This window comes from Botrytis sinoallii (genome assembly GCF_014898435.1).
Source record: "Botrytis sinoallii strain Bc 23 chromosome Unknown BSIN_016, whole genome shotgun sequence".
In the NCBI taxonomy this organism is placed as follows: domain Eukaryota; kingdom Fungi; phylum Ascomycota; class Leotiomycetes; order Helotiales; family Sclerotiniaceae; genus Botrytis; species Botrytis sinoallii.
In genome coordinates, this window is record NW_024066043.1 from 317,188 (window position 1) to 328,518 (window position 11,331).

The 11,331-nt window shown below is 41.8% G+C and overlaps 7 protein-coding genes across 7 annotated transcripts; all 7 read right to left on the reverse strand.

Annotated features, from left to right (window-relative positions):
* Positions 1 to 236: 236 nt before the first annotated feature.
* On the reverse strand, positions 237 to 2,053 carry EAF02_008465 (uncharacterized protein; the record flags this gene model as incomplete). The annotated part of the gene is made up of 2 exons (XM_038904513.1): positions 237 to 1,717; positions 1,777 to 2,053. 2 exons carry the CDS (start codon positions 2,051 to 2,053, stop codon positions 237 to 239), a joined length of 1,758 nt encoding a protein of 585 aa, XP_038755570.1.
* Positions 2,054 to 3,279: 1,226 nt separating this feature from the next.
* EAF02_008466 (uncharacterized protein) lies at positions 3,280 to 4,539 on the reverse strand (the record flags this gene model as incomplete). Its single annotated transcript, XM_038904514.1, has 2 exons — positions 3,280 to 3,949; positions 4,001 to 4,539. The coding sequence occupies 2 exons, from the start codon at positions 4,537 to 4,539 to the stop codon at positions 3,280 to 3,282; spliced, it is 1,209 nt and encodes a 402-aa protein (XP_038755571.1).
* Positions 4,540 to 5,178: 639 nt separating this feature from the next.
* On the reverse strand, positions 5,179 to 5,877 carry EAF02_008467 (uncharacterized protein; the record flags this gene model as incomplete). The annotated part of the gene is made up of 1 exon (XM_038904515.1): positions 5,179 to 5,877. The coding sequence occupies one exon, from the start codon at positions 5,875 to 5,877 to the stop codon at positions 5,179 to 5,181; it is 699 nt and encodes a 232-aa protein (XP_038755572.1).
* Positions 5,878 to 6,142: 265 nt separating this feature from the next.
* EAF02_008468 (uncharacterized protein) lies at positions 6,143 to 6,349 on the reverse strand (the record flags this gene model as incomplete). The annotated part of the gene is made up of 1 exon (XM_038904516.1): positions 6,143 to 6,349. One exon carries the CDS (start codon positions 6,347 to 6,349, stop codon positions 6,143 to 6,145), a length of 207 nt encoding a protein of 68 aa, XP_038755573.1.
* A 105-nt stretch (positions 6,350 to 6,454) lies between these two features.
* EAF02_008469 (uncharacterized protein) lies at positions 6,455 to 6,892 on the reverse strand (the record flags this gene model as incomplete). The annotated part of the gene is made up of 1 exon (XM_038904517.1): positions 6,455 to 6,892. The coding sequence occupies one exon, from the start codon at positions 6,890 to 6,892 to the stop codon at positions 6,455 to 6,457; it is 438 nt and encodes a 145-aa protein (XP_038755574.1).
* Positions 6,893 to 8,525: 1,633 nt separating this feature from the next.
* Positions 8,526 to 8,945, reverse strand: EAF02_008470 (uncharacterized protein; the record flags this gene model as incomplete). The annotated part of the gene is made up of 1 exon (XM_038904518.1): positions 8,526 to 8,945. The coding sequence occupies one exon, from the start codon at positions 8,943 to 8,945 to the stop codon at positions 8,526 to 8,528; it is 420 nt and encodes a 139-aa protein (XP_038755575.1).
* A 1,287-nt stretch (positions 8,946 to 10,232) lies between these two features.
* Positions 10,233 to 10,748, reverse strand: EAF02_008471 (uncharacterized protein; the record flags this gene model as incomplete). Its single annotated transcript, XM_038904519.1, has 1 exon — positions 10,233 to 10,748. The coding sequence occupies one exon, from the start codon at positions 10,746 to 10,748 to the stop codon at positions 10,233 to 10,235; it is 516 nt and encodes a 171-aa protein (XP_038755576.1).
* Positions 10,749 to 11,331: the final 583 nt, after the last annotated feature.

An 11,331-nucleotide genomic window follows, 5' to 3' on the forward strand; every position in this document is an offset into this window, starting at 1 on the left:
ATTTTATCTTGTTAGCTATTCCGAGTCATCGAATCTCTCACTTAGATCCACAGTCGGAATAGTGCCTCGTGGAAGGATCTCTCTCTAATGTCTGCTGTACCGTGATCAGATGATACGAAAAGCATTCCATGTATCTCACCAATTCATACATATTACACAAACAGAAAGCAAAAGTTTGCATAAGAAAAGAATTTTGCATTGAGCTCCAACAAACATTTAAACCATACTTCTCCCTATCAAATATCTCTCACATATATTCTTCCCTCAAACGGCCTCAAATTCAATTCACCCTCTTTCTCTCCACTCTGCACACCTTCCTCATAACTTCCGAACAACAGCTTTCCCGTCTCAACTGGAACCTTCCATTTAACATCCCACTCCTTGAAATTGCACGCAACCAAATACTCCTTCTCCTCTCCCTTCCTCAGATATGCATAAACCTCCTGATTCTCCTGATCCACCATTTCAAATCCACCTTTACATAACACGGGATTCTCTTTCCTGAGTTTAATCATCTGTTTCCAGAACTCCAACGTACTCCCCTTAACTCCCTCTTGCGCCGCGACGTTGATTTCCTTGTATTCCTCATTCGTCTTGATCCATGGTTTACCCTTTGTAAACCCGCCATTTGGAGAGTCATTCCATTGCATACCCATTCTCGAGTTATCTCTTCCGTATCCTTGGATACCGCGCGAAATATCTGTCATGTCTACTTCTTTCCCATTCGATTCTTTCTCCCGGCGCGCCTTCTCTGCCGCGAAGAAATTAATCTCTTCGACGTCTCTGAACTCTTCATTTGTCCACCACTTGCTGTTTGCCGTTCCGATTTCTTGTCCTTGATAGACAAACAAGGTTCCTCTACCGGTTGCATGGAATAGCGCTAACATTTTCGCAGCTTGCACTCTCCATTCCGGAGTATCTTTTGCCCAGCGCCCAAGAATACGCGGCTGATCGTGATTTTCTAGGTAGAGAGAGTCCCAGCCGTCATTCGCGGCATTGAAGGACATCCACTCCCCGAGATTTCTCTTGATATCGGTAAGATCCCATGAAGGGCGAGGAAAGAAGGGTTTCTTTCCGGGTTGGATATCAAAGTACATGTGTTCGAATTGGAAGATCATTTGGAGAGGTTTTCCTCCTTGTACGAGGCCCAATGCACTCTCAGGTCTCTTGAGTCCTGGGGTCTCTCCCACGGTAAATGCTTCGGGATAATGACAGAGGACTTCGCGATGCATTTCTTCCAAATATTCCTTGACATGAGGTCCATTGAAATTGCCCCTCACGCCAATCTGGAATTCAAGTCTCGGATCGGTGACTTCAAAATCGGGAAATCCAGGTTCCTTTGAAATACAGTTGATAACATCCATGCGAAATCCATCACATCCTTTATCGAGCCAAAAACGCATAATATCCCAGACCTCGTTGCGAACAGCTGGATTTGTCCAGTTAAGATCGGGTTGGCTGACATCGTAGACGTGAAGATAGTATTCGTCTGTTTGATGAGAAGGATCTTTCTCCCAGGATGAACCACCAAACATGGCACCCCAGTTATTGGGCTCTTTGCCATTCTTAGGTGGTTGCCAGTAGTAGAAGTCTCTTTTGGGACCGTTAGGACCGCCCGAGACGGATTCTTTGAACCAGGGATGTTCAGAACTGGTGTGATTTACCACGAGATCCATTACTAGTTTTAGCCCTAGTTCGTGAGCTCTGGCGCAGAGACCTATGTGTTTTTAGTATTTCTGAGAGTCTTGAGAAAGGGATGAGGAGGGGATGACTCACGTTCCCAATCTTCCATAGTACCAAACATAGGATTGATAGCTCGATAATCCGAAATATCATAGCCCATGTCATTCATAGGAGATGCATAGATAGGTGAAATCCATACTACATCTACACCGAGAGATCTGATATATGGTAATTTTGAGGTGATACCATTGAGATCACCATCTCCAGAACCGGTAGTATCGAGATAGGAGGCGGGATAAATTTGATATACAACAGCTTCTTTCCACCATTGATGGGTCGAACCAATGGTTCTTCTGGCTATTGATCCCATGTTGAGTTTGTGTGTGGGGGGTGGAGTGATAAGATATACAGATAGGTATTGCAGCTGTTTGGGTATATACTATTCGGTATCTTCAAACCGAGTTTCAAAAGTGTCCTCTGAAAGACGTAGTATACTGGGTATCGAAAAGAAATCCAAGAAATTGGTATGATTGGCAAAAAGACAGGTAACTAGATTCCCAGAATCCTTCTATATTGATTGAGAAAGAGACAGTCTTATATGAATGAGATGTATGCAAGAGCAACAGAGTTTATGTGTTGTTCAAAGATACACAAGTAACCTGACAAGTAACACCGCATAAACGTGAAATGATCGCTAATATTTATACATTTTATGTGTAAAGATTTCATTGTACATGATTCCCAGCAATTCATGCCCGAATCATGAATCTCTTGTCGCAACTGAATCTCACCGCATAAAAAGAGGGTAAAAACAAGGGGTCCAGGGTCCAATACCCCGCCAAAAGAAAGCAAGGGGTCCGCTAAAAAGCACGTCAAGCACGTCAAGCACGTTTATTTGCATGTGGAGAAAGAATCAGATGATCCTTCCACATGCCACCGAATAAGAACAGAAACAGAATGAACTGGTAGCTGTTTTCGATTCATTTTTGTTTCTTCTCATCTCTTTCCTTCCATTTTGATTCATGCACAAGCAAAGTCTTCCTGTTCGAAGCCTTGGAAGCATGTACCGTGCGGAGAAATAGGCTTCATCGAGATTGTTTCGGAATTGACAGGATGTTATTGTGTTCCAAGAAGATAAAGAAGGGGTTTCCGCGTGATGGGAAGTTGAAAGAGTTTTTAATTGAGATCGATCACGATGGATGATAAGGTTTCGCACGGTGAGTAGTTGGGAGTCGGGAGTTTGATAAAGAGGGGTTTGAGTCAGGAGGAAGTGGGATGATGGTGGGATGGTGATCGTTTCGGGGATAAGCGGGGCTGACTAATATCCGCTGCTAGAAAAACGATGATTGGTTGACAATAGAAAATTATCACGTGTTTGAAGTAGAAACATAATTGTGGTGTTTGGGGTCGTGGAGAACGTGACATTTTGATGAGGCTAAAATGTGGTTGATGCGAGAGCCATATCAGTTTCAGAAAGTGCTTCATCCTATCCGGTATTCACGCCCAGCTGTGCCAAACATGTTCATGCATAATTCATAAGCCTCCAGTTCAAATCATGGCATTACTATTATATCTCATGCATTTTAAATGCTAACCTTAATCATACTCAGCCCCTATTAAATCAATCGTCGGTATAGTCGTTGGTGCGGAAAGCGTAGAAGCTGCTGTAGAAGCCACTTTAGAGACTACCCCAGATGCTTCTTTCTTTATAGTATCCGAAGTGATAAGCCCCACATGCCTCAATTTTTCAAGCACATCCGAAAACTGCCATCCCGGATCGCTTCCTCTCAAAAATCGTTCCGTTTGTATCCATTTCTCAACCGTCTCTAATAGTTCCTCGCTTACTTGTCTCCTCTTTGCAGCGTAAGGCAATGCCATTCTCACTAGTTTCTTTGGCCATGTCGTCCAAATGAAAAATGGACTTTCTTCCACCCACTCGGATGGTTCTTTCAGAATCTCTCGCTTTTCCGGTTTGTCGCTCTCGATGAATTCTTCGTAGTCTAAGGCCATGTTGTAAAGTACGTACGCAAGTCCAACAGTAAGTATGGCATTAGCGAGGAAGAAGAACCATGTGAAAAAGGTTTTTGTTTTGGCGTTGCTTGTGTTTCTGTTTTGACTGTAGGGCGAATTAACAATGACGTTGGAAAATGATAGTGGCAAAGCTCGAATTTGAGCATTGGATCCAAGCCTATTGTCCGTATTGTGAGCTATTCGGAGAAGCTCATTGTCGATTACCTCTCCATCATCATCCTCCTCTGAATAATCTCTAGGATCATCGGCAGGTCTTGGTATCGGAACCGGTTCTTGCATAATCTACACAATGACATCTGATAGCGATTGGCCCGGGGGAATTTCAAATTTCTCCCTGGTGGGAATGACATATTCATCCCAATCGTCTTTCAGATGCTTCAGCGCACCCAGCCACTGCTCCTTCATTTGAATTCCATAGTGCATCGGCATGAGATCCCGAGTGATTTGACTACGTGCAGGGGAAACGAGCTTATAATCCCAGTCTTCAATCTCCATTGCATCGATAAGGTTGAGTCTAGGCTTACAATTATCATCTAGGATGATGATTCCTGGTTCCACCATAGTCTGTTCTATATCTTTCAGCACTCGTTCTCGAATCTCTCTTAGCTTTTCCCATGGTATGGGCGGAGGAGCAGGAGCAACTATCAAATCTCTTTCCGCTATTCCCTCAGCTGATGGGGGATCATTGAAATAAAAGCTGGACCGAAAGAAAGTGACATTGGTGTCGGGAAGTATTTGATCCTTAATTTCGCCAAGGGCGCCCACTCCAATATTGGGGAAAGCCACAATGACCTTGGCTTGCTGTATGAATTCACCTCTTGCCATTTTCCTATTGCCCTTGCACCCAATCAAATCAAATTTTGGTGATTTGCGACGGACGGGCCTTCGATGAGATCCGATATGTTGAAATTGGTGAGATGCCAAAAACTACGTCCATACATTTTCATTGAGATAAGGAGATATCTTACGGTTTTTGCTTAAGGAGTCTTTGTTGACATTGGCCAAGCAACAAAGAGCATAGCTTCTATTAAGGAGAAAGGTTGGTGATTAGCCCTCAGTCTTTGTTATATGGAAGTCGGAATATATATGTGAATGAAAATAATTTAGCGAGTCCGCAAACGGGACTAGTACTATTGTAGAGTAGGTTCAGCGACCTCGGGAAGATTTCTTTTGCTAATACACAGAATTTTAATTTAGTCGGAACTGACGATTTCAGTTGACCCTGCACGCATTGTGAAATTCCATGGATAGCACGGAATTTTACTTGTGATCAACGAGTGATATAAATCGGAAACAAGGTAATAGGAAGCCCAAGTTGACAAATCATTGCTTGATGCTACAATTTTCTACTTCCCTTGAACAATCCTCAACACCAGCTGTTTTCTAATTTACGTATTCCACTTCGATTTCGATTTCCAATAGCCTGTGTTGTAGTCAAACATGAATAGATCTCGCATGGTGTGTCTATTTCGTGCCTTCATCACTCTGTGTCGATGCCTCATCCACGGGCAACTCAACGTCCTCAGTTCCATGAAGCTCAATAGTCTCAACAGACATCTGCTTCTCATGTAGTCCCGAATTTCTACTATCCAAGCACGTAACCTCCTCAGGAGCTTGATCAGCAAGACCCTTTTCCATCCCATCCTCATCATTTATAGCTGTTTCTTTTGCTGCCTGGTCCTCAGATTCGACCGCCAATTGGTCGACCCAAGTCTGAACAATATTTGCATCCCATGGAATTCCAACGACTTCGCCCATTATTACAACTGCAATCAAGCACATTTGAATATATTCATGCCAGCAATTTCTCAAGCTGCAAACTTTGTCAAAAAACCCCAACACCTGCATCGTATCCACAATCACTCGTCCAAGATGTGATGTACAAATCAGAATAGATGAAGTGATCCATTCTGTTTGCTTTGGAAATGCCTTGTGTCGACATAGCTTGATAGAGAAACCAAGCGTTAGAGGAGCCCAGAATGGGTAGATTGGTGATAGGATCACAGTCATCCAGGAAAAAAGTGAACCCAAACCATGAGAAACGTATGGAATATGAATGATATCCGTCGCGATGAAGACAACGATTAAAACGAAAGCGAAAAGAAATGCAATCGCCGAAGCGGAAACTACCACGGCACGTTTGTGGATGGATGATTCAGACATATTCAGTTTGTGGAGGATAGCCAAAAATGTTGTTATGTTGAGAAGAGTTGAGAAAAAGAGAAAATAATTCTGGGTGTCGTCGTGGTTGAGTATCTATCACGGGAGTAACGGCACGATTACGTCAAATGCAACCTTGGCGATTCTTAGCTTATAATAGCGTGTTATTCAGTGGACCTAGTGTTATGCTGTGAGATTTAAGGCCATTAAGCTTCAATTTAAATGGATCTCTCGTATCAAAATTCGAACAATTGAGCGGGTAAATCCCTTAGTCTTGATCATGACTTGCGGATGATATGACAATCCCATATATTTCTGTAGGCTTGACGCTGGCTCCATTTTCGCTACCTCCAAGGAGAACTTCACAGCTCCTGCATAAAACAGAGTTTCTTGATTCAGCTTGTATGTTACTCCGGTTCCATTGATGCACACCTTCATCGTCATCGTCAACGGTAACCGCAAACTTTCGAAGCATCTTAATCTCCTAGTCATGGCGCAGTTGAGAGTTCAAGCAATCAAATCTCTCGAAGCTTTTCGTACTTAAGCGTCTCCATCTCAATTAGCGACCTTTCGAATGATGTCATTGGCACTCAACAGCAATTCCTCCCTTATCAGACTCCTTCTCTCGTTGTTCCTCAACCTTTCTTTGCTCGTTTCTGTCGGCAGATGTAGCCCACCAATCATCTAGCATCTCATCAATCGATCCTTCATCAATATCCCATTCTGAGCCCCATATCAGAAGAGCCAAAATAATTAGTCCAGTCTCCGTCCAAACCGTCCATTGCCCGACAAAGTCCCCATTCATGCTCCAGAATGTCAGTAATACCCGCGGTAGTGATCGGCTCAGAAGTTGTATGATATTTGCTATATTAACAACATTGCTAGCTGCACTCGTTTTCCATTTTTGGTGAGATAAGAACCGTAGGTTGATGTAAAAGTTGATGGGTACAAGAAAGGGTATGAATGGCCCGATGAGAGTGTGAACGGTTTCATAGATTTGACTGAGTTGAGTAGCCATATAGTCTGGTGGATTGAATTCTGGACTTAACTCTCATTGTGACAGCAACTGCATCTATATCTGAGACTGTTCAGAAAGCTACTAGGTAAGTGTACCGGTTTTCTGATATTTCCAAGTTGTCGTGAGGATGCAGGTGCTCATAAATGCGGGGTGGCTTGAATGCTGCGCCATAGAGGATTCCCTACCTTGAGAGGCACCTGGCCCAGGTGATACGTGAAAATATTATAAAATGACTTGATACTCAAGATAATTGGGATAATCTCTCTCGTATACCGGTGATCGATCAGAGTATCAAGCAAAAGCCTGCAAGCTGGGGACATAGATATAGATTCTACTTATTAGCTAGCGACATCAGAGCTAAAGTGGCAATGTTGAATGCAGATTGATTCCACAAACCAAAGTATCAGCAAGCCTAATACATGCAGGAAGAATAGTATCGGAACAATGGACATCCTACCCCTGTGAGACGCCAACCAGGTGCGATGGTAGGGTTTATTCTGTGACGTTTTTAGGGATGGAGTGAATGAATGAATGAATCAATGAATGATTAGTTGCTCGAGGATGGAGATTGTGGTATACTCGTTCGCGTGGAAGCTGGAGGAGAGGAGAGAAGAGAAGATGGATAATTTTGATTTATTGATTTATTGAGATTTAGGTTTAGATTTAGAGTGAGAGGAGCGCGAAGAGAAGATTTTGGGATGGTTCTGTCTGGGGTATGTGGTATGGTATGTTGGAGAATTGATGGATGTATGGGTGGATGGATAAAGTATCTGGAGTTGAATATATATGTTTGAGGTTGTGGTAGGTTATTATGGTGGGGTGGGGTGGGATGGAGATTGTTGATTCGGGTTGTGATGTGATGGTGATGTTGATTTATTCATTGCTGTGAGTTTAATCTTGGGGATTTGGGGATTTATTTTGTCGGGGGATTGAAATGGTATATAGGTAGGTATGTATATGTTCAGAAGTCATCTCCGCTGGGAATTATAATTTTTTCCTCTTGTGATGTCACGCATGTTCTAATGATTTATATTACTATTCAGTCGATCAGATTCATTCAAAGGTTTCCTTGTCTCTTTAGAGACTCAGATTGCAATCTACTATAAATGTTCATATGAAGACTTGTTTTATATATCGGATAGATCTTTTAGCTTGTTTTTGATTATTTCGAATATAATTCCCAAAGAAGGATTTGTTTTAGAAATCATTTAGTAATAATTAAAGCAACAAGATAATCAAGTTGTCGAATACTCAAGTAGTTACAGAGATTTCTAGAATCTAAGTTTATAATATAAGCTATTGATTATCCCATATGCAGATCTCCATAAAGCTTTACTATAAGAGTCGCTCCACTCGTCGAAAAAAGCGACGATTAGACTAAGAGTAGATCGGATCTTTAATCAAGTCACGTAAGGCTATAGGCTATATCAACTTCAGAATTTTCGGCTATTGGTCACGGTATTCGTATCAGAGATGTTATTTACATAAGCTGATCATCACTTAACGATTCATATTTGTTCTTTAAAAAAAATCTATTCTATTATATCTAAGAAATTTCGACCTACGGAATTATATAACAGTACAATACATACCTGTCATATCTCCCCTCCAAATCCCCAGCAGTTGTCACCCCTCAAAATCCCTCCACTCTCAAAATCTTCAACAAAAGACAAAGGAAACAATGCATCAGCACCGCCACCACGACCACCAAAGCCATCTTCAACAACCTCACAAACTCCTCCCACGATTCCAAAGCCCCCTGAACCACTCCCTCCCTGACCCCTTCATCACGCCTCCTATCAAACTCGGCCCAAAACATCTGCATCTGCGTCTGCAGTTGCTGGTTCCTCATCTCCAGAAGCTCGATGCGCTCGGCTTGATGAGTGAGTTGGCGTGCGTGCGATGAGATGGGGTTGTGAAATTCGCGCGCTTGAGTGCGCAGGAGGAGGAGCTCGGTGAGCTCGGCGCTGGTGGCTTGGGCTTGGGTTATTGGGGGGGGAGGTGGGGGAGGGGGTACGGGTGTAGGGGGTGGGGTTGGGGGATTGGAGTCCATGGTTTGAGGTGGGAATGGGGGGATTGCTTGTTGGACTATGTTTACGGAGTGGTTTAATACTGGAGTTTGTTTAGTTCAATTCTGGGGGATGGGTATGGTGAGTGAGTATATTTCTCCATGATGCGGTGAGGAAAATGAGGATTCAAAGAATTTATAGTCGTGAATTTTTATTGTTTGGACATTGTTACTGATTTGTTCGCTCGAGGTATTTTTTGAGAGTTCGAAGTACGATATCGTAATGTCTAGCTCCTAAAATCGATTGTAAAATATGATTGATCGCCTCAAAAGAATGTCTCGTTCACAGCATCTTTCCTTCGTTATTTCGCTTATGTTTATATCCCTCTTATTGCACAGCAACCGCTTCAATTTAAAGTATGAAAGTTGATGTATCTCCAGATTTCCTAGTAAGAATATCGAATCGATAATGTTTAGTGCTTCGAGTCGTTTGCAGTATCAAGCTGATAAGGGTTAAATCATAGGATTTTACGGGAAATTTATTGTCAGCTTCTTATTCTATGTGACATGATCTTTTCCACGCATATTAGGGACTTCCTATTTGCTGAGATCACCTATGTCAATTAGCTCCAAATGATTTCCAAAATAAGAACGTGACATAGATTGTACAGCAGTATTCCAGAAAACAATACACCTTACTATAAGCAAAATTCACAATGGCTTGATTGGCCCTTCCCGATCTGTTTCGTGCGTTTCTATCATTTTCTTGTGCAACTTTTATGTCATTCTCTGCGTCTCGGATTCTTCCAAGATCTTTGCAGTTTTCACGATGGGATTTTGCGTGAGAGCTCGGAAACCTGGTTTTTGTGGATTTGATGATGTGAAAATTCATATTAAGTAGTTTCAACTTGTGTCTTTGGGCTTGTTCGCGTAATTTTCCTGATTGCGGGGCTGTTCACTGATGGAATGGTCGGAGAAGGGTAAGCTAGGGATATAGAGGTTGAGACAATCCTCGTGTTATTCCATGCAAGTTGTTTGTTGTTTGTGTAGATGTTAGGAAATCTCAGTGTTGAATAATAGTATGTTTCCAGGAGCCGAGTTGTAACACATGAGAACATCTAGGGAATTTCGATCACAGACTCTATTAATGAGCTGAGTATATCTCTGGCTCATTTTGTCTGATCGTCCAAAATTCTCAAAGTTTTCAATCAATTCCATATTACCATCCTCTTCAAGGTAACACCTATTCATGTCAAAGCAAGTTCATTAGTCATTTAGCATTAACACTCAGCACAAAGAGTAATGTGGTTATTTATCTTGAATGTATTGATATTAATAAAATTGAGGGAAATTCTCCAAACATTTGAAACATCCCCAGAGTATCTCAATCAAAGCGCGTAATTGATCGGGACGAAAAACAAAAAGCACAAGAAAAGCTTCTAATACATTCTTAACGAAGTTTCCGGCTGCCGAAAAGAAAGAGTGGCTGAGAATAGAAAATATAAGAGCCCCGATGAGTACAGAAACCGGAATAATGTATCTCTGGAACATTTCATTGTCTTTTCTTGATTGCTTGTGTTGTTCGTCTATTTCCTGTGTTGTTTCTGGGGATTCATCTTGTGATTGTGGAGGTGTATCATATTCCGGGATAGGCTCCTGTGGATTGCTTAAATTTTCTTCAAAAGGTTCGTTCTGGAATTTAGGGAATTTCTTTTTGGGTTGCATTGACCTCTCCCATTCAGTGAGAAAGTTCCAGTCGGTGAATTCTGGAGTTGGTCTTCTTCGTACTCGGCTATCTGTTCCAGCAGATTGTGCAAGATATTGGAAGTATTGAGCTTCAGCGTTCATGATCGCGGTTTTGTTCAGTGATTGTTCTTCTCTTTTTAGGAATTCCCGAAAAGTATTGAGAAGTATTTATATTTCCAGAAACTTCTTACTCATATTAAGCTATACAATAACCAATAAAGGCCTTTGTGAAGTTGCTTAAAATAAATCCAATATTCTTGTTTTTTTGGAATGATGTTGAGAGTGTAAGAGAATGTCTCTGTCTGGTGACATCACAAAGAAGCTGACTATTTTGAGCTGGAGAGAAGTAAACTATTTATTTGTGGATGAAGAACGAGCACCTGTTGTTGAGATTATCCCATCGATAAAGAGAAATCCCTAATTCGAGATAAAGAACAAAGGGATTTTGTTTGATGTAAAAATGGACCATGAGACTCGAATTTACAACCCAAACCCAAACAACAAACTCAGTTGTACGATTCAAATTTGGTTAATGAAAGACTTTACAACTTCCTTTCGGTATGCCAACCCCTTTCGGTTATCGCTTCTATAATGTTGAAGACTGGAGATGGCGCGAAACTGCTTCCATCTTTCTTGCGACTCATATTTACTATTGAGATGGAATAGTCATGATTAATAAAATCTA